This window comes from Acanthochromis polyacanthus, chromosome 6, assembly GCF_021347895.1.
Source record: "Acanthochromis polyacanthus isolate Apoly-LR-REF ecotype Palm Island chromosome 6, KAUST_Apoly_ChrSc, whole genome shotgun sequence".
In the NCBI taxonomy this organism is placed as follows: domain Eukaryota; kingdom Metazoa; phylum Chordata; class Actinopteri; family Pomacentridae; genus Acanthochromis; species Acanthochromis polyacanthus.
Genome location: NC_067118.1, coordinates 3,492,300 through 3,515,022, shown reverse-complemented (window position 1 = coordinate 3,515,022; position 22,723 = coordinate 3,492,300). Strand labels below are relative to the sequence as shown.

General features: G+C 35.8%; 1 protein-coding gene and 1 long non-coding RNA gene across 2 annotated transcripts in view; one reads left to right on the top strand and one right to left on the bottom strand.

The window, feature by feature from the left end:
• Positions 1-11,923: 11,923 nt before the first annotated feature.
• Positions 11,924-13,427, bottom strand: LOC127534335 (uncharacterized). Its single transcript, XR_007942442.1, has 3 exons — positions 13,169-13,427; positions 12,332-12,440; positions 11,924-12,172 (listed from the first exon to the last, which is right to left on the bottom strand). It is a non-coding gene; the product is annotated as an uncharacterized LOC127534335 (long non-coding RNA).
• A 1,500-nt stretch (positions 13,428-14,927) lies between these two features.
• Positions 14,928-22,723, top strand: part of LOC110945595 (voltage-dependent L-type calcium channel subunit alpha-1D-like) — an 80,738-nt gene continuing 72,942 nt past the window's right edge. Inside the window, 1 exon segment of the mRNA XM_051949198.1 lies at positions 14,928-15,305. Within this exon segment, the coding sequence (XP_051805158.1) occupies positions 15,284-15,305 (22 nt within the window). The 5' untranslated portion in view covers positions 14,928-15,283.

Sequence of the window (22,723 nt, the reverse complement as noted above, 5' to 3'; positions counted from 1 at the left end):
CGTCAGGTAGCTCTGGCTAATCCTCACCATATTTCCTTGCTCTCACACCTACTTCCACATCTCTCACACATGCACACACCACCACACACTCCCACATTCCACACACACATGTGTCCTGCACGCACACACACACACCATATCTACATTGTATATAGTTCACTTGATCGTTATTTTCATAGAATAGTTAATAAAGTACCTGCATTTTTAGACGGCAAATTACAGTCTTGTGTTTCTTTGTGTAGAATGTGGTCAGTTTAAACGAGGATTCAAGACTTTTTGATATGAGATGGATCAAAATTTTATGAATATTAATTTTTTATTAAATTAATATTTTTCCCTAGAGATCTAGGGTGGTGCCCCAATTATTATAACGAGAGCAATAATCATAACATAGTACTGCTACAAATCTTGTAAATATTTCAAAAAATGAATTTTTTTTTTCCCAAAACATTCCTGAAACTATCTAAAGTGATTACATATACGTCAGTAAATTCTGATATTTTCTTTAAGAATCTTCACAAGAATCACCCGGAATCCAGCGAAATTCACTGGATTTTCATCAAAAAAAAATCTGTGAAAAAACTATTTTTAATAAATCTCCCACATTTGGCAAGAAATATTTTCAAAAATTGTAAAATTTTCCAAAAAATTCCTAAAATATCTGAAGTGATTATATATATATGCACATACATATCTATATTAGTAAAAGTCTAATGTTTTCTTAGAACATCACAAAAAATAATTAACCAAAATCCAGTCAAATTCACTGCTAATTGAAATTGAGATCTATTTCCAACCTTCACCTGTGGTCATCAAGCTCTGGTATAGGGAAGTAGGTACTTTTATAGATCCCAAGGTAAATTCAAGTTGTTGTGTTTTATTGAAATAAGAACATGATACTAGACTTGATCTTAAGCCAAAAGACAGAGAATGATGTGAATGACTAAAACAATAAAATACATGAGACTGAAATCAGGTAGGAGCTCGGAAATGTAGGAAAACTTGAGCAAATTGCACAAAACTTTCAGAAAAGATCCCAACCTTAATTATGAAAGAAAACCAAAATAACTAAAAAGTCCAAAATCATTTAGGATCAGAGTTCTGCCTTGATCCTGTGAACATTTCCAGACTTCCAGGGTCCTTGAAGTCCATAGAGTGGGTCCACATTTATCAACTTTTTAATGGAGCTTTTCCATCATTTCTGAGCCTCAGAACTTCATCAGTCCATCAGATAGAACCATGACATTTAGGAGGAGAAACACATCTGAGTTCTGATAAAAACTGACACCAGATCAGTTTAAATCCATCCAGGTGTCTCAGTCTGAAGAATAATTGAAATCTGATCAATACTGGATAAATTTTGAGTCATTCTGGGAAAATACAGAGTCAATATGAAATGTTTTTGTCATTTTTGAACATATTTGAATAATTGTGGTACATTTTTGAGTTATTTTGGGCTTCTTTCTTATTTCAAACATTCTTTTGAGCCATTTCTGACAAGTATTGACAAATTGAGATGATTTTGTGTATTTGTGGACAACTTTAATGACATTTTAAGCAATTTCTGATGAATGAAAAATACATCTGAGTTCTGGTAAAAACTACAACCAGATCAGTTTTACATCCATCCATGTGTCACTAATGAAAGACAAAAAATGTAACAAATGTTCAGTCATTCCTAACAAATTTGAACAATTGCAGAGAATTTAACTTAGGACAAACTTTTACGTAATTTTGTTACAATTTTTGAGTCATTATGAACATTTTCTGAAACCTTTTTAAATTAATTGTCTTATTGAACTTACATAACTTTATCAATGATCAGAGTTCTACCTTCATACTGGGAATATCTTCCACAGTTCCAGGTCCCTTGAAGTCCGTAGACGTGGGTCCAACAGACTAGAAATCATATAAACAGCTGAAGATCAGTAAAAATGCTTCAAAACTTCCCTATAAACTACTTGAAATTTGACTAAAATGACACAAAATTAGAAACCTGTCTTTAATTAGTAAAGATAAATATAAATGACAAAAGTTCCAAATCGATTAATGACGGAGTTCTACCTTCATACTGACAATATTTCCAGAGCTCCATAGTTCCAGGTCCTTGAAGTCATAGAGGTGGGTCCAAGATACAAGTCAGTGATCTTTCCAGTTGTTGGTAGGTCTACTCTAGAACTTTTCCCAGTTGTCAGTAGGTCCTACTCTAGAACTTTCTACAGTCATCTTTAGGTCTACTCTAGAAATTTCTGCAGTCGTTAGTAGGTCTACTTTAGAACTTTCTACAGTCGTCCTAGGTCTACTCTAGAAATTTCTGCAGTCGTCAGTAGGTCTACTCTTGAGAACTTCTACAGTCATCTGTAGGTCTACTCTAGAATTTCTGCAGTTGTTAGTAGGTCTACTCTAAAACTTTCTACTGTTGTCCGGTAGGTCTACTCTAGAACTTTCTACAGTTGTCGTAGGTCTACTCTAGAACTTTCTACAGTTATTGGTAGGTCACTCTAGAACTTTCTACTGTTGTCGGTAGGTCCACTGTAGAACTTTCTACAGTTGTCGGTAGGTCTACTCTAGAACTTTCTACAGTTGATGTTAGGTCTACCTGTAGAACTTCTCCAGGAGACGTTCTTCCTCCTTCCCGTCTTTCAGTTCAGTCTCACTTAGAACATTCCAGGTCCTTGAAGTCCATAGAGGTGGGTCCACATTTAATCACTTTTTAATGGACTTTTTCCATCATTTCCGAGCCTCAGAAACTTCATCCAGTCCAGCAGATAGAACCATGACATGTAGGAGGAGAAACACATCTGAGTTCTGAATAAAAACTGACACCACATCAGTTTAAATCCCTCCAGATTAACAGTCTGAACTCTGAATCTTGTTTCAGGCTGGATGGAGGCTTTTCCTCTCTGACTGTGACTTTGTTTGTCCAGCAGGAGGCAGCAGAGATAAGCTGATAGTCTGACTGATGACATCATCCACAGAGCATCATGGGAGATAAACGACAGAAGTTGGTTCATTCAGAGAAAAGTCAGAAGTGAATGTTTTCCTTCAGGTCTGAAACCAAACATTTTCAGTTCTTTGTTAGTTCTTTTTCAGTTGGGTTCTTTTTTTCTTGTTTCTCTTTTATTTTACTTTATTTCTTTCTTCATAAAGAGTTTCCCCCTCGAGATAAATAGTTGTTATTATTTATTTTTCTGTTTGCAGTTTCTTTCATCTTTGTCTTCTTTGTATTTATTTTTCTTTCTTAAAAGTTTTTCTTTTGTTCATTTTCTTTCCTTCTGTGCTTCTGCATTTAAAATTCTTTCTTTCTTCTTTCTTACTTTTTCTCTATTTTTTATTTTTATGTCTTCTTTTTTGCTTAATCTTCTTTCTTTCTTTCTTTCTTTTATTACTTTTTCTTTCTTGTAGCATTTTCTTCCTTTTCTTTTATTTTCTTTCTTCTTCTTTTTAATTTTTACTTTCTTTATGTTGCTGCTATCTTTCTTTTATTTTCTTTCTTCCTTTCCTTTTATTTTCTTTCTTTCTTTCTTTCTTGCTTTCTTTCTTCCTTTTATTTCTTTCTTTCTTTTCTTTCTTTCTTTCTTTCTTTTTCCTTAATTTACTTTCTTTTAAGTTGTCCTTTCTTTCTTCTTTCTTACTTTTTCTTTCTTTCTGCTTATTTCTCTCTTTCCTTCTTTCCTTCTTCTTTCTTTCTTCTTAATTTTACTTTCTTTTAAGTTGTTCCTGTCTTTCTTCTTTCTTCTTTCTATCTATCTTTCTTTCTTACTTTTCTTTCTTTCTTTCCTTTTGTTTTCTCTCTTTCCTTCTTCTTTTCTTTCTTTTTTTCTTAATTTTACTTCTTTTTAAGTTGTTCCTGTCTTTCTTTCTTTCTATCTATCTTTCTTCTTACTTTTTCTTTCTTTCTTTCCTTTTTTTCTCTCTTTCCTTCTTTCTTCTTTCTTTCTTTCTTTCTTCTTTCTTTCCATCAGATGATTCTACAGTAAATATTAGATCTCTGTTGCAGTCTGATGTTTACCACCATCAGTAGTTGTGATTTTTAATGACCTGGTGGTCTCTCTCTGTCACATATCTCCCCTCCATTCCTCTCAGTTTGTATTTAGTGTTTTATTGAGACAGTGAAAGCAGAGAAAGAGGAAATCCTCTCAGAGTCAGCAGCACCCAGATTATACAGCTTAATACACCAGCTTACACACACACACACACACACACACACACACATGTTTGTTTTTTATACCGGTGGGACTTACCATTGACTCCTATTCATATCTAACTCCTTACCCTAACCCTAACCTTAACCATCACCAAATCAATGCCTACCCTAAACAAACGTTTCTGCACTTTTACATTTTTTATTAACAACAATATGCCAAGGAAACAGGGTGTTGCTACCCGTGGGGACCTCATTTAGGTCCCACGTTAAGACAAGTCCCCACCTTTATAGCAAATAGTCAGGTCAAAGTCCCCACCGGAATAGCAGAAACAAGTACACTGTAACACACACACAATAACACACCCCCCACACAACACCACACACACACACACACACACACACACACACACACACACACACACACTGTAAACACACACACAATAACACACACACACACACACACACACACACACACACACACTGTAACACACACACAATAACACACACACACACACACACACAATAACACACACCACACACACCACACCACACACACACACAATAACACACACACCACACACACACTGGCCTGCTGCCTCCATTTCTGATCTGATGAAACACAGTTTATGTCCATCCAGCTGCAGACCTGACCAAAAGTATGTGGACACTCTTATAACAATAATAAGAACCATAATGATAAAAACATCAACAATAATAAACATTAGCACTGACCAAAAGTATGTGGACACTGATATGATAATATTATTAATAATTAACAACAGCAATAACAATAATGATAAACAATAATACTAATAATGACCAACATATGTGTGCACATGTCTTTCTGATGCAATGATAATGAAACATACACCACAGAGGAGGTGAAGAAGGTCAGTCTTATTCTTGACTTGTTCTGAAATTGAACATTAAGACTTAATCAGATTAAAACACTGATACACTCAGTGTGTGTGTGTGTGTGTGGTGTTTGTGTGTGTGCGCGCGGCCCATGTTTTTGCTATATGTGGGGACCAAATGTCCCCACAACTGTAGGAAAACCGGAAAACTGTGTCACTTGTGGGGACCTCATTTTGGTCCCACAAGTTTAAACAGTGTTTCTTGGCCATGGTTGTTGTTACTGAAAAAGTAAAAGTGCAAAAATGTTTCTTTAGGGTTAGGCATTTTTTGGTTAGAGTTAGGGGTTAGATATGAATGGGAGTCAATGGTATGTCCCCACAATGATAGCAAGACACTGTGTGTCTGTCTGTGTGTGTGTGTGTGTGTGTGGTGTGTGTGTGTGTGTGTGTGTGTGTGTGTGTGTTGTGTGTGTATGTGTGTCCTTCACCATGAAGTGAAGGTCGATGTTTCATCTTAATTTACCTTCAAGTACTCTTCCAGATGCAGATCTTGATGTCACCCCCCTGTGTGTGATCTGAGTGTATCGCTGCCATAGAACTGTACTATAGTAGAACTGATCCATCCACAGTCAGAGTCTGTCTGATTTTTCAATGCAACCAATATCAGACGATTGCATTTCAAACAATCAAATAGACCCACACAATCTCAACAAAGACCTCCTCAGAGACTTCTTTAGCCTAATAAAGTCCTCTACTTTAACATGTGGAACTGCTTTGAAACCATCTTCAAATACCTGTAGAGCGTCAACAAAGACTTGTTTAACCCATTAAACACCTCTACAGGACATGTAGAAGTTCTTTGCAACCTTTAGAACATCAACAAAGACCTTCTTAGGGACTTCTTTAGCCTAAAAAAAGATGTCTTACAGGTTTTCTGGAACTTCTTTAGAACCCTAAATATCTTTAATGACCTGTAGAATGTCAACAAGACTTTACCAGACTTTCTTTAACCTACAAGACCCCTACCTGACCGTCTGGATGGTTCAGAGACATCTAATTATGCCTAAAAACCTGTAAAATCTTAACAATGTTGTCATGAACCTATCAGGCTTCCACAAGACCACTAGAACTTCTTTAGACCTCTTCATTTTCTTAATGACCCTCACGTCAACAGACATGTCCTCAAAATCTACTTTAACCTAATGTAGACTTCTATAGAAGCTCTAGAACATCTTTAGACCTTTAAATTTCCTTAAAGACCTGCATGTCAATAAGAGTGCCTAAATTTCTTAACCTAGTAAAACCACTACAGGACTTCTACAACTCCTTCTAGTCCTTTAAATATCCATAAAGAAATACAGAACCTAACAAAGGCCTACTTAAGGACTTCCTTATCCTATCAAGACCTATACAGGGTCTGTGGAACTCCTTCTGGACCTCTATAGATATGTAAAGATGTGTAAAATATCAATAAAGACCTCCTTAAAGACATTTGACCTTATTTAATATCTCTACAGGTCCTCTGGACCCTTTTAAAACCACCAAATACCCTTAAAGACTTGTAAAACCTCAACAACAACCTCCTTAAAGCCCGGTCCAACCTATTAGGACTCTATAGGACCTCTAAAACTTCTGCAGACTTCTAATGTCTGTTAACATCCCCGTAGAACCTCAACAAAAGCTTCCTTTAAGACCAATTAATGACCTCTGGGACCATGTTCAGAACTCAAAATTAAGACCTCTTTAAAATATGACCTTATTAACTTATCAGACAACTCTAAATGCCAATCTACAGGACATCAGAGTTGTGTTCATTACCTCTAAATATCCATTAAGATCTGTAGATTTTTAATAAAAAAAGACCTCTAGCACATTTTTAAAACCCTTTAATTTCTTTAAATACTTAAAAACCCTTAAAGAATTGCAAAACCTCACCAATGACCTCCATAAAGACTCATTCAACCTATCAAGACCCTACAGGACCGCTACAGCTCCTTCTAGACCTCTAAATACCCTTAGTAACTTGTAGAACCTCAACAAAGACCTCTTAAAGACATTTTTACCATATTTAATACATCTACAAGTCCTCTGGAACTTTGTTAGACCACTAAATACCCTTAAATACTTGTAGAACCTCAACAACGGCCTCCCTAAAGACCAGTCCAACCAATCAAGACTCTATAAGACCTTTAGAACTTCTGCAGGTCTCTAAATGTCTGTTAACACCTTTGTAGGACCTAAACAAAGGGGGATTAATGACGTCTACAGAACTTCTAGGACCACTTTTAGAACTCAAAATATCCTCAAAGACCTGTAGAACCTCAACAAAGACCTCCTTAAAGACTTTATGAACTTACTAATCACCTCTAAATGACATTAATGGCCCATCCAACCTCAACAAAGACTTCTTTAAAGATTTATTTAACCTATCAAGACCTCTATAGGACATCAGAGATGTGCTCAACAACTCAAAATATCCCTTAACATCTGTAAAACTTTCAAAAAGACCTCTAGAACGTCCTTATACCTAAACATCCTTAAAGAGCTGCCTCCTTAAAGCTGCTGTCCGGAGTTTGAATCGCAGCGTCTCCCAGAACACTGTTGGTCCCTCCCTCCCTCTGATTTCGCCCCTTTATTTGTGCACGTGCGCAGTACATGAGAGAAGTGCCCGGAGTGCTGCAGCATCTCGCCTGTTTTGCTGTTTTCCCCTCTTCTACATTTAGTACATTTAGTAAATAATAAAGGAATTACGTTAGAATGCTGTATTGAGTCTAACTTGTCCTAATCCTCTCGATGACGTTGTTTATCAAACTTAGTGCATTTACGCGTGTATATGTGTTACATTGTTTATTTATTTCTATCTAGAGTTCAGAATTGCATGACTCCTCTGACGAAGAGTATGTCCCAGACGCCCCAACATCTTCCTCCAGAGGTCGGGCGTCTAAACGAAGCCGTCAGGCGGGCTATGGAGGCCGTGGTCGGGGAGCGAGGCGAGCACCCCGACCACGGCATCTAAACGAAGGCGTCAGCCGGGCTATGGAGGCCGTGGTCGGGGAGCGAGGCGAGCACCCCGACCACGGCATCTAAACGAAGCCGTCAGCCGGGCTATGGAGGCCGTGGTCGGGGAGCGACGCGAGCACCCCGAGCCAAAAAACGTCCTGCAGTCTCTTTGCCTGACAAGCCGTGGGATTGGTAACTTTTCTGGAAGTTGCTGAGCCCTGATGCTCTCTCCTCCACAAGCAAAACAAATGTGCGCGCGGTTGCGTAGTGCGTAGCTCGCCCACCTCTGCATGGGCTTGCTTGCTGTGCGCGTAACCGTTGATTGACAGCATGACAAAGCTGAAGCTTGAACTTGATTGGTCGGCAGCGACCGGCGCTTTTTGGAATAACATGGGGCTCTATGAGAGGAAGGCGGAGCTCAGGAATAAATTTTCATATCGCGTTATTCTAACTTTATATTATAGTATCGAACTAGACTAACACATTTAAGCTTTGTTAAAAAATGATACATAAATTGAAAACAAACGGAAACTCTGGACAGCAGCTTTAAAGACTCATCCAACCTATCAAGACCCTAAAGGATCTCTAGAACTTCTTTCTATCTCTAAATATCTCTAAATATCTACAGAACCTCAGCAAAGACTTCCTTAAAGAGTTCTTCTTCATGAGCACCATGTACATCAGTCACAATGAGTCCAGAAGTCTCTCGCTGGTTTTTACTGATCAGAATGATGCTGATGATGTCTTTAATTCAAATTTCAGTTCATCAAATTTGACCTTCATACATTAAATCACCGCCACATGTCGCTGGTTCTGCTGCTTCCCTTTATCTCCTGGGTTTCATAAAGGGAGGATCAGTGAATCCTCAGCTGAAGGAGATAAGAAAAGAAGCTCTGAAGAACCTTTAGACGATTAAATCAGCTTTTATCACTGCTGAGATTCTTCCTACTTATTTTACTTTAGTGAAAAACTTTAGACTAAAACCAGGTTGTTGAGAGTCCAGGTATAAAACAAAACCTTCTAAATCTTACTTTGGTTTCCAATTTAGTCTAGTCTTTTTATAAATATTTTATAATAAATTTACTCATACTTCTGTGGTAGAATGATCTGTTTCTATTTTTTAATTCAAATTATTTATTATTTTCAACACTTTTCTTTTGTTTGGTGTTACTTATTTAAAAGTGATTTTTTTAAGGTTAATTGATTTTCCGTTAAGTTAAAACACAGCACAGTTTTTAACATGTTTTCTGAGCAGCAAGGAGGCAGATCTTCACTGAGTTTTCAATAATTTTCTAAATATTTAACTATTTTCCTTATTCTGGCAACAAACGGGCCAAAGTACACCATTTTTTGTAAAGTTTTTATACATTTACCTTTTTTAAATAAAGTTGTTTAAATGCACATTTCTTTAACATTGTTTTCTTATATATATATATTTATATATATATATATATATATATTGTTATGCCTTTTGCTTTAAGACATTCAGAGTTTGATGACCGATGAGTCGGTTGAATTGTGTATAGATATGTTATTTGAATTTGATTTTCAGAAACTGTCGTCAGAGCCAGAGTGTAACGTCTCTTTATTGAGGATCTCTGTTTCTTTCTTCTTCTTTTTTTTTACCACAGAGTGGGTGTTCATTTCAGATAGAGAGGATCTTTGTTTTGTACGACAGGGAAGGAAAACTTTGTAGTTCCTGGAGGATGAAGGAACTGATACCATTAGCTGGCCCCCATGCTCACCTGACCTGAATCCAATAGAACATCTTTGGAACATTATGATTTGTTCCATCAGACACCATCAGGTTGCTCCTCAGACTGTCCAGGAGCTCAGCGATGCCCTGGTCCAGTTCTGGGAGGAGATACCCCAGGACACCATCCATCGTCTCATTCAGAGCTTGTCCCGACATCGTCAGTCTGCATACAAGCACATGGAGGCCATACAAACTACTGAATACCATTTTGAGTTGCTGCCAAGGAATTTCAGAAAGATGGACCAGCCTGCCACATCAGTTTTTCACTTTGATTTTGGGGTGTCTTGAATTTAGCCCTCCTGGGGGGTTGATAATTTTCATTTCCATCAAACAATGTGGCATCTTTTCATTCCTAACACATTATCCAGTCCATATCAATGCTAAGATCCAGTTTGTTTTCCCTCCGTATTGAAATATGATGTGTTTTCAAAGTGTTCCTTTAATTTTTTTGAGCAGTGTATATATACATATGTATATATATATATATATATATATATATATATATACATATACATATGTATATATATATATATATATATATATACATATGTATATATATATATATATATATATATATACATATGTATATATATATATATATATATATATATACATATGTATATATATATATATATATATATACATATGTATATATATATATATATATATATATATATATATACATATGTATATATATATATATATATATATATATATATATATACATATATATATATATATATATATATACATATGTATATATATATATATATATACATATATATATATGGCATGCCGTTTAGGAAATTATATATATAATGAAACTTGATATATATATAATGAAACTCGATATATATATAATGAAACTTGATATATATATAATGAAACTCGATATATATATAATGAAACTTGATATATATATAATGAAACTCGATATATATATAATGAAACTTGATATATATATAATGAAACTCGATATATATATAATGAAACTTGATATATATATAATGAAAATTGATATATATATAATGAAAGTTGATATATATATATAATGAAAGTTGATATATATATAATGAAAGTCGATATATATATAATGAAACTTGATATATATATAATGAAAATTGATATATATATAATGAAAGTTGATATATATATATAATGAAAGTTGATATATATATAATGAAACTTGATATATATATAATGAAAGTCGGAATATAGAATGTTCAGATTTTCATTCCATCTATTCAAAGTTTCATTCCATATATTCAGACTTTTTCCTACTGAGCCCTGGAAGGACATGGCAAACAAAAACAGGAACCTTATTGGACATTTGCTCTTCAGATGAGCTCTTCTGTGATTATCTATCTGTCTTCATGGTTGTCACAGGGAATGGCGACTACGTTTGAGAAAACAGGTAATTTTTAGAGATGTTTTGATTCTGAACACTGAACGTGTTAGCATTAGCTTAGCTACTTAGCTTCGACTACATTTGCATCCCTACATAGCTTAAAGGTTAAACACATGCACCATATGTTGATGATAATGATAATATCTATGTTTATCTTTATAGCTGGTCTTAAGGCTAATTACGAGGCAGAGGTCAGCTGCTGCCTGGACACATCCATGATCACGCCACTGGTGGGACACAATTGTACTGGATTTCAGCTGAAGGCTGCTGTTCTGTCCAAACTGAGACATTTTTATTGTGACATACCCTCCACTGTTGTTAGCTTTTGATTCAATAATTTTTTTTGAGATGAGGAAATCACTATTGCATGTTTCTAGTTAAATACCCTACTTTTATGATATATCACTACAGCATGCACTTTTTATATTTTCCATCAATTTCACCCAAAAGTTGAATAACTATTTGTGAGCAGTGTATGTAGACACATAATAGAAGCACATTTCAATAATATGTCTGCTGCAGTAGTGCAGTTTATCTACCTAGATTGGTGTAACAGTAAAAAAACAACAACGTATGCTACTGATGTTTCTGACTAAAATCTGCTTGAAAAGCACAACTGCTTATCTGTCAAAATGTGTGTAACAAAAGTGTGCACTGAACACTGAATAAAGTCTCTGTAGATTATAGACAAAATTTGCATCTCTCATCACAAATTTCTGTTCATTCATCCAAAGTGCATGAGTAAAATACAAAACAGGTGAAGTACTAAAAAAGATTTATTTTCTAGAAAAGCCAATAGTCAACAATGCAGTTTAATTCTGGGACAGTTGCTCCAGCACCGACGCCATGCGTCCCATCAGTGCAACCAAGGTTTTCATTCATCTTCTGGATGTTCTGGAGCATGGCAGAGGTCACGTCTTGGTGTCTTCCGATCTGTTCCAAGAACCGTTCCTCTGACCTCTCCAGATACTGCAGAGGATCCACAGCAGCTTCCTGGTTCCCTTTTCCTGCATAAAAGCACCAAAAAGTACTAGTTGTCAGTAATTATTTTCTATTTTCATAAACACAGTTAACTTAAAGTAAATGTTCTATTTTGTGATTTTAGGATGGGTCAAAAGATAACATACTGATCATGTTGATGTCTGCATAGTCTAAACAGATCTTACTTGATTTGGTCTGTAGAGAGGAGGACAGCGTGGAGGAGCTGCAGGACGGAACCAGTAAGCTGCAGACTAGTGCTCCTGGTAACTGGACCTCATCATCCAAGGCCGACAACTAAATAAAATGAACAAGACATGCTGTTGATAGCATCTGTAATACAAATGATTTTATCCATTAACTGATTTATTGCTTTGTCCATACAATGTTAGAAAGTGTTACAAATAATACCTGTAATAATTTCCAACAGTGATAAATGCCTTGTTTTATTTTACAACAAAAAACACCAAAAGCATCTGTGTATAAGAAATCAGTGCATTGGATTTCCACATCTGCAAAGCTAGAAAATCACACATCAGAATTTCACCTTGAAATTATGAAAATAGCTGCAGATTACCAGTACTCTTTACTTCATTGTGTTAACTTGATCATTTCAATCAGTTTTTTAGACTTGTATTACTGATACGAAACATAATCAACACATAAATTAAAATGTGTTCGCAAAGAGTTCACTGGTTCTTCAAGGGAAATTTCAATGATAACCATATAGTTCAGTAATATGATTAATGGGTCATTGTGCAACAGCGTGGGAGGTTCTGAATACAGGTCTTGGACTGAAATATTGCTGCTGCTTTCCTCCGGTTTTATAAGGAGTTGTTTCATAGCTTGTTAGCTTACCAGCGGCTAACTGGCTGGCAAACAATAGTTGAACGCCAACCTCTAATCACTGATCCGGTGTCCGGACCGCGTTAGCTGGCGGAACGTTCATAATACTGATGTGGGACTGTTGTAGCTAGCGTATTCATAGTAGGATAACAGCAGGATGTTGGAGAAATAAAACTTACCATTATCAGGATCGCTGGTCTGCATGGCAGACTCTTAGCGCATCGCACTGCTTGAATGTCTGTGTGTTTCAGGCCGATTTTAAAATAAAACTCAATAAAATTCTCGTCCGGGTGAGTGTCCTTCGTTGTCGCTTCGCCATACGGACATGTCCCTTCCGGGGCTCGGTAGGAAAAAAAGATTTGATATATATATAATGAAAGTTGATATATATATATAATGAAAGTCGATATATATATAATGAAACTTGATATATATATAATGAAACTTGATATATATATATAATGAAACTTGATATATATATAATGAAAGTTGATATATATATAGTGAAAGTCGATATATATATATAATGAAAGTCGATATATATATATATAATGAAAGTCGAGATATATATAATGAAAGTTGATATATATATAATGAAAGTCGAGATATATATATAATGAAAGTTGATATATATATATAATGAAAGTCGATATATATATAATGAAAGTTGATATATATATATATATCAACTTTCATTATATATATATCAAGTTTCATTATATATATATCGACTTTCATTATATATATATCAAGTTTCATTATATATATATCAAGTTTCATTATATATATATCGACTTTCATTATATATATATCAAGTTTCATTATATATATATCAAGTTTCATTATATATATATCAAGTTTCATTATATATATATCGACTTTCATTATATATATAATTTCCTAAACGGCATGCCATATATATATATATATATATATACATATATATATATATATATATATATATATATATATATATGTATATATATATATATATATATATATATATATATATATATATACATATGTATATATACACTGCTCAAAAAAATTAAAGGAACACTTTGAAAACACATCATATTTCAATACGGAGGGAAAACAAACTGGATCTTAGCATTGATATGGACTGGATAATGTGTTAGGAATATTTTGTCCAGCCCTATTTCATTAGTTTGTTTTTTTAAATAATTATGTTAATCAACAATTCAAAAGTGATGGCTGATTTTGATTATTTAATTTTCAATAAATTTTTATTTATTGTTACTTTTGTGAGTTTCAAGTGATTTCAGTGAGAATTGTGGGTTTTTCCTTCTTTAACTGAGGGGTACCAACAATTTTGTCCACGTGTGTATTTGTATTGTTTTACTCTCTGCTTGTTATTGTTATGATATTTACACATTTTCACTTCATTTATTTTTATTATTTTCAATACTTAATGTATCGTTTTTTAAACAGATATTTTTCTGTCCAAGTATCAGTTTTAACTGTTTTTAATGTACTGTGTTTTTCTTTTTTATTTTATTTGTGGTATTTTTTTAAAGAAGAAAGGTTTCATTTCCGTCTGCTTTGTTTTGTTTTTTATTTTGCAGCATGGTTGCTGTATTTTACGGTATTCTGAATCATCTCTCAACATTTCCGGCATTTTCTTTTTTCTGAGTTTAATTTAAAAATAACGTTTTCTGTCGAAGCCCAAAGGACCAAACTGTGATTTTTCCGGGTTAAAAATAAAAACACACCTGAGTCCCGCTGTGGAAAATCTTTATAATGAGGTTTAAATAGTTATTCAGCTCAGAGAGAAAATCCCTGAAAATAACAGACAGAAAACGAGATCCATCTGCTCATTATTTAGCGTCCCTGCAGGCAGACTTCATCATCATCATCGTCGTCGTCATGGTCGAGGTTTTATTGTGTCTGCCCCTTTAACTGTGGTCCAGCTGAACCTCCCCTTTAACTGCGAGCGCTTTAATCCCAGCTGGGAGAGATGCTCAGATAGATGAACACACTCAGATTAGTGAATCGGAGCTGAAACAACAAGAACTCGCCTCGGATTTATCTCCTCTTCCTCACTTTTTTATTTTTCCCTCCGCCTGGATGTAAATCGATAAATCAATTGATGAATGGATGAAGTGATCGGAAAGACGGAGGATTAACTGGAGCTCTGTTTGGCAGGAATAAAGTTGAAGTAGAAGAAGAAGTAGAAGAAGATGAGGAGGATGAGGATCTGATGAGGATCAAAGCGATCGGAAACTGATCAAAGTGATTGATGATGATTGTTTGGAGCTGAAGCAGCAGCGGAGATGTACGAGGAGAACCGCCGAGGTGAGAACTTTTCAGATTTACTGTCAAACTCCAGGTTTCTGTGGATTTGATGAAATTTAATCCATGAAGTCGGATTTTTTTAGAATAAATATTCAAAACATCTAAATTTAAACACTCTGAATGTCAAAAAACAAACGACTTGAGCAGTTTTCTCTCCACAGAAACTCAGAACAGAACCTGAAGGAGGGAAATGAGCTTTTTTCAGATATTTAAATCAAAAGACGGGATCATGAAAAGGTTTTCCAGGTTCTGTGTTTTATTATTAGATTGTAGCAGCAGCAGCAGCAGCAGCGTTCATGTGATCCTCTAATCTGATGTCGGATAAACGTTGTGAGTCTGTGCGTGTTTCTGATGATGTGGATTTCATTATTTCTTCTATTTCTCTCATGATGGAGGTTCCATTAGAGAGGTTCATCTTCAGCGTCGTTTATGTATTAGTACACAGAATCAGACCAAGATCCACAAACACACAGCCAGCTTTGGTGTTTTGGGTCTTTTTGTGGTCGTTTTGCATCAATTGGTATTTTTTGTGTCTTTGTGGTCGTTTTCTGGTCATTTTGTCCATTTTTGCGGTCATTTTGGTGTCTTTTTGCGTCTTTTTGTGCGCATTTTGTGTCTCTGTGGTCGTTTTGCATCAATTGGTATTTTTTTGTGTCTTTGTGGTCGTTTTCTGGTCATTTTGTCCTTTTTTGCGGTCATTTTGGTGTCTTTTTGCATCATTTTGTGTGCATTTTGTGTCTCTGTGGTTGTTTTGCATCTTTTTCTGGTCATTTTGTGGTCATTTTGGTGTGTTTTTGCATCTTTTTGCCTGCATTTTGGTGTGTGTTTGTAGTTGTTTTGTGTGTCTTTGTTTTCATTTTGTGTCTCCTTGTGGCCGTTTTGAGTCTCTGTGGTCATTTCATGTCTTTTAGTGGTCATTTTGTGTCTATTTGTGGTCATTTTGTGTCTATTTGTGGTCATTTTTATCGTCCTTGAGGTTATTTTATGTCTCTTTGTGTTTGTTTTGTGTGTCTTTGTGGTCATTTTGTGTCTCTGTAGTCATTTCGTGTCTTTTTGTGTTAATTTTGTGACTATTTGTGTTCATTTTTTGCATCCTTGTAGTTATTTTGTGTCTCTGTGTTTGTTTTGTGTGTCTTGGGGCCATTTTGTGTCTATTTGTGTTCATTTTTTGCATCCTTGTAGTTATTTTGTATCTCTTTGTGTTTGTTTTGTGCATCTTGGGGTCATTTTGTGTCTATTTGTGTTCATTTTTTGCATCCTTGTAGTCATTTTTGTGTCTCTTTGTGTTTGTTTTGTGTGTATTGGAGTCAGTTTGTGTCTATTTGTGGTCATGTTGTGCATCCTTGTGATTTTCTGTGTGTCTTTGTGTCTCTTTGTGCTCATTTTGTGTGTTTTGTGGTTGTATTTTGTCTCTCTAGTTTTGCGGTGATTCCTACGGAAACCGTGACTCACTTATTGAAACAGTTGATTCTTTTTCTGTCGTTTTACAGATCGATTGAACAGTCGCAGCTGAAATTACCGACTGATTCGCTTGTTTTTCAAAAACCATTTGTGTGAATTTCATCCACAGTTTCTGACTCTGAATTTGCGTTTGCACCACCGACCTCACACCTTTACCTGATTCCTCTGACTGTTCCCGTTGTTTCCTTCATGTTTCTACATCATAACAATACAACTTTATTGTTAATTATTCCTGCATGTGAATTTTAAACAATGTTGTCAACCAATAATCTACAGTGGTATCAGTCAATAATCAATTAAATGTGAAGTACGTTATTAAATATGCTGATAGGATTCATTTAAACCACAGAAGCAACTAAATCATACAAACATTCCGCTGAAGGATCGCTGCTATCATTGACTCTGGAACACATAAGAGCTGGTCAGAAGTCTTTAACCACCACAGACGTCTTTGTCATGGTGCCCATTGCTAGCTAAACTCCCACAATGCTCTCTGCTTGTTAGCATCCTCTGGTCTTTACAGTACGAAACAGTAAAAGGCTCCACCTGGTGGAACAAGCAGGTATTACAGATAAAGAAAATATTGTCAAAATGACCCAAAATCTGTCCAAGTTTACTTAAAATCTGTCCAAAATAATTCAGAACTTGTCTAAAATGACCAAACGCTTGTTCACAATGACTCAAAACGAGGCCAAAATTGTCCAAGACTGATCAGAATTAGTCTAAAATGACTTACAACTTGTCCATAAGTATTTGAAAATTGTCCTAAAGGACTCAAAAGTTGTCCCAAATAACTTGACACTGGTCCAAAACGTGTAGAAACTTGCTAGCTAAACTCCCACAATGCTCTCTGCTTGCCAACATCCTCTGGTCTCAACAGCATTAAACAGTAAGTGGCTCCACCTGGTGGAACAACCAGGAACTACAGCTAATCTGTATTTACCAACGTGCACGAACTTCTTCTTTTTTCTGCCTCATCAGTTCATTTAGTTTTAATTGGTTAAATTAGTGCTGACAGTTCATTGATTAATCCTCAAGGTTTTGATTTAAATTTGACTTCAACATTTCAGAAAAATGAATGTCTGATTGTTGCGACTCGTTCTCCCACGTTTGTTTGATACAAACTCTGAGTCGGAACTTCATCATCCTGGAAGTCAAAAGTTTGTTGAATCAGCCTCAAGTGTGACCTTTGACCTCAGGTGTGACTTCAGGTAGGCGGGGTTCATCCTGCCGCTGATCCTGACAGAGGATCAGACCTCCCGCTCTCCGCTTCCTCGCCAAGTTAAGATGGCCTCTGCGGACCTCCTGATAGCGTTGTCATGGAAATGAGCATTATCATGTGTTGCCATGGCAGCAGAGTTAATCCGTCCTTTTGCTCCGGTCCCTGAGACGAAGCTTATTTTAAACCTCAGAGTAACCTTTAAAGAGAGGAGACGGCTTCATCCTGATCCTGCAGCATCCAGTCCATCATTTATCGATCGTTTTTCACTTTGACGACAGAAATCAAACCCGGAGGCAGTTCCATTTAATGTATTTTATAAAACAAGTTAAAAATGCATACTATGAATACTATCATTTAATAATAATAACAATAATAACAACTTAGGAGCCAGTAAAAGGTCTTAAATGTAATTCTAAAAGTAAGTAAAAGGTAATAAAGTTTAATATGAAAACTACAGGGCTGCACAGTGGGGTAGTGGTTAGCACTTTCACCTTGCAGCAAGGCAGCCCTGTGACAGACTGGTGACCTGTCCAGGGTGTCCCCTGCCTTCACCCGAGTCAGCTGGGATAGACTCCAGCACCCCCCATGACCCTAGTGAGGATAAAGCGGAGTATAGAGGATGGATGAAAACTACATTAATGCAAACTGAACAGATGGAACTTTAAGGTTCTTCAGACTTTTTCTTACATTTCATCACTGGTACTTTTTTATATTGCTATATTAATATTTCTTGACATTTCAAACATTGTTGGGACGTTTATGAAGCCCTTTAAGACTTACCATTGTGCACCAGCACACACTCTTACATTTCTACATACTGTAGTGCAGTTTTTTGGAGTATTTTTATTTGCTTTACATCAATATGACCTTTATATCTCAAGTTTTAATAGTATGTATTGACTTATGTCTTAACTACTACAATATATTGCATAAAAGTGCAATAAGCCTAAAAAAAAAGAAAATGTATTTTTTGTTTCACATATATTTCAAAATACAGAAGTTGCATAGCTGTACCTTAGATGAGTAAAAAAGTTGCATAACAACCCGTGGTCTCGAGTATAAAGATTTCTGTTTTATGTTTACTGTTCAGTTCCAGATTTACCTAATGTCAGTGAACGTGCCATGTTTAGTTAGCTCACCTCTGACTGGCTGAGATTAAGCAGTAGAGAGAGCTGGGAAAGGCGGCTAATTCTGGAGCAAAGTTATGGGGTTTTTCTAGTTCTTCTGGAGCAAAGTTATGGGGTTTTTCTAGTTCTTCTGGAGCAAAGTTATGGGGTTTTCTAGTTCTTCTGGAGCTAAGTTATGGGGTTTTCTAGTTCTTCTGGAGCTAAGTTATGGGGTTTTTCTAGTCATTCTGGAGCTAAATTATGGGGTTTTTCTAGTTCTTCTGGAGCAAAGTTATGGGGTTTTTCTAGTTCTTCTGGAGCTAAGTTATGGGGTTTTTCTAGTTCTTCTGGAGCTAAGTTATGGGGTTTTTCTAGTCATTCTGGAGCTAAATTATGGTGTTTTCTAGTTCTTCTGGAGCAAAGTTATGGGGTTTTTCTAGTTCTTCTGGAGCTAAGTTATGGGGTTTTTCTAGTCATTCTGGAGCTAAGTTATGGGGTTTTTCTAGTTCTTCTGGAGCAAAGTTATGGGGTTTTTCTAGTTCTTCTGGAGCAAAGTTATGGGGTTTTTCTAGTCATTCTGGAGCTAAATTATGGGGTTTTTCTAGTTCTTCTGGAGCAAAGTTATGGGGTTTTTCTAGTCATTCTGGAGCTAAGTTATAGGGTTTTTCTAGTTCTTCTGGAGCTAAGTTATGGGGTGTTTTTAGTTCTTCTGGAGCTAAGTTATGGGTTTTTCTGGTTCTTCTGGAGCTAGGTTATGGGGTTTTTCTAGTTCTTCTGGAGCTAGGTTATGGGGTTTTTCTAGTTCTTCTGGAGCAAAGTTATGGGGTTTTTCTAGTTCTTCTGGAGCTAAGTTATGGGGTTTTTCTAGTTCTTCTGGAGCTAAGTTATGGGGTTTTTCTAGTTCTTCTGGAGCAAAGTTATGGGGTTTTTCTAGTCATTCTGGAGCTAAATTATGGGGTTTTTCTAGTTCTTCTGGAGCAAAGTTATGGGGTTTTTCTAGTTCTTCTGGAGCAAAGTTATGGGGTTTTTCTAGTCATTCTGGAGCTAAATTATGGGGTTTTTCTAGTTCTTCTGGAGCAAAGTTATGGGGTTTTTCTAGTTCTTCTGGAGCTAAGTTATGGGGTTTTTCTAGTCATTCTGGAGCTAAGTTATAGGGTTTTTCTAGTTCTTCTGGAGCTAAGTTATGGGGTGTTTTTAGTTCTTCTGGAGCTAAGTTATGGGTTTTTCTGGTTCTTCTGGAGCTAGGTTATGGGGTTTTTCTAGTTCTTCTGGAGCTAGGTTATGGGGGTTTTCTAGTTCTTCTGGAGCTAAGTTATGGGGTTTTTCTAGTTCTTCTGGAGCTAAGTTATGGGGTTTTTCTAGTTCTTCTGGAGCAAAGTTATGGGGTTTTTCTAGTCATTCTGGAGCTAAATTATGGGGTTTTTCTAGTTCTTCTGGAGCAAAGTTATGGGGTTTTTCTAGTTCTTCTGGAGCTAAGTTATGGGGTTTTTCTAGTCATTCTGGAGCTAAGTTATAGGGTTTTTCTAGTTCTTCTGGAGCTAAGTTATGGGGTGTTTTTAGTTCTTCTGGAGCTAAGTTATGGGGTTTTTCTAGTTCTTCTGGAGCTAAGTTATGGGGTTTTTCTAGTTCTTCTGGAGCAAAGTTATGGGGTTTTTCTAGTTCTTCTGGAGCTAAGTTATGGGGTTTTTCTAGTTCTTCTGGAGCTAAATTATGGGGTTTTTCTAGTTCTTCTGGAGCTAAGTTATGGGGTTTTCTAGTCATTCTGGAGCTAAGTTATAGGGTTTTTCTAGTTCTTCTGGAGCTAAGTTATGGGGTGTTTTAGTTCTTCTGGAGCTAAGTTATGGGTTTTTCTAGTTCTTCTGGAGCTAAGTTATGGGGTTTTTCTAGTCATTCTGGAGCTAAGTTATGGGGTTTTTCTAGTTCTTCTGGAGCTAAGTTATGGGGTTTTTCTAGTTCTTCTGGAGCTAAGTTATGGGGTTTTTCTAGTTCTTCTGGAGTTAAGTTATGGGGTTTTTCTAGTTCTTCTGGAGCTAAGTTATGGGGTTTTTCTCGTCATTCTGGAGCTAAGTTATGGGGTTTTTCTAGTTCTTCTGGAGCAAAGTTATGGGGTTTTTCTAGTTCTTCTGGAGCTAAGTTATGGGGTTTTTCTAGTTCTTCTGGAGCTAAGTTATGGGGTTTTTCTAGTTCTTCTGGAGCAAAGTTATGGGGTTTTTCTAGTTCTTCTGGAGCAAAGTTATGGGGTTTTTCTAGTTCTTCTGGAGCAAAGTTATGGGGTTTTTCTAGTTCTTCTGGAGCAAAGTTATGGGGTTTTTCTAGTTCTTCTGGAGCTAAGTTATGGGGTTTTTCTAGTCATTCTGGAGCTAAGTTATGGGGTTTTTCTAGTTCTTCTGGAGCTAAGTTATGGGGTTTTTCTACTTCTTCTGGAGCTAGGTTATGGGTTTTTCTACTTCTTCTGGAGCTAGGTTATGGGTTTTTCTACTTCTTCTGGAGCTAAGTTGTGGGATTTTTCTACTTTTCATCGGCTTGTCAGGTAGTTTCACGTTACCAGTTCAGACGTAACAAACGCCGTAAGTCGAGGACGTCGTACACTGAGGACCTCCTGTATTATATTAAAATATTTTTGTAAAGATGTTTCTGAGGAGCAGCTACTGAAATATAATAAATATTTACAGTCATGTTCAGAAATCTCAAATGTAACCTGAGAAACCTTCTTCGGTTGACGTAATAAAATGAAAACATAAAAACATCGACTGCTTCACTTCAGCAGGACGTTTTTCTATAAAAACCGTCTTATCTGAACATTTTCTCATTCTGATAGATTTTTCTCCTGTTTGCTGAGTTGCTGGTGTTTCTGGAAATATGCTTGTCTATAATCAGTTAAATAATAATGAGTCCCTGAAGTAAAGACTTCTCTGTAAAAGCTTTTCCCTTTGTTTCTCTTCCTTCTGACTATAAAATGAAAGATCTGTGACTGGACGTAACATCGCATCAGATTTTTATAAAACTTCAGTTCGTCTCTTTTTATGCTGCTTCTTATTGTAATTTGAAGAGTTTAGTTCAGCCTGATGATGTCGCTACCAGCTTCTTGTCAACCTCCAAACACCAAGCGGGAAGTTCTGTGTTTGAAAATCCCCAAAAACTGTTTCTGATGTGTGAATAAATCAGGAAATCAAACCAAATCTAAGATTAAAATAGTGATATTTCATCATAATTACTTTAATCTACGTGTCTCATCCAACCCTCCTGTTATGCTAACGGTCAGATTTTTTTTTTTAAAAATTGCCCACTGGGGATGAATAAAGTTTTCTGAATCTGAATCTGAATCAAGTAAGAAACAATTGTTTTCATTGTTAAAAGTATTATTTTGGTATGAAACTTCTTCTGCTTGGTTTAATAAATGCAATTAACATAAAAATGGTTAATTTCACATATTAGCACCCTGAACAGAAGAGGTGTTCATTTATCAACATCACTCCATAAAAAGAAAAAACAATCAGAATGTGAAACAGAATTTAAAATCTAATGTTGTGTAAAATTGTGTTTTGTATGTATGTCATTCCAACGTACATTAAAAACATTTTAGCCTGTTTTTTAAAAAAAAAATAAGTGAATTATCCCCATTGAACCAT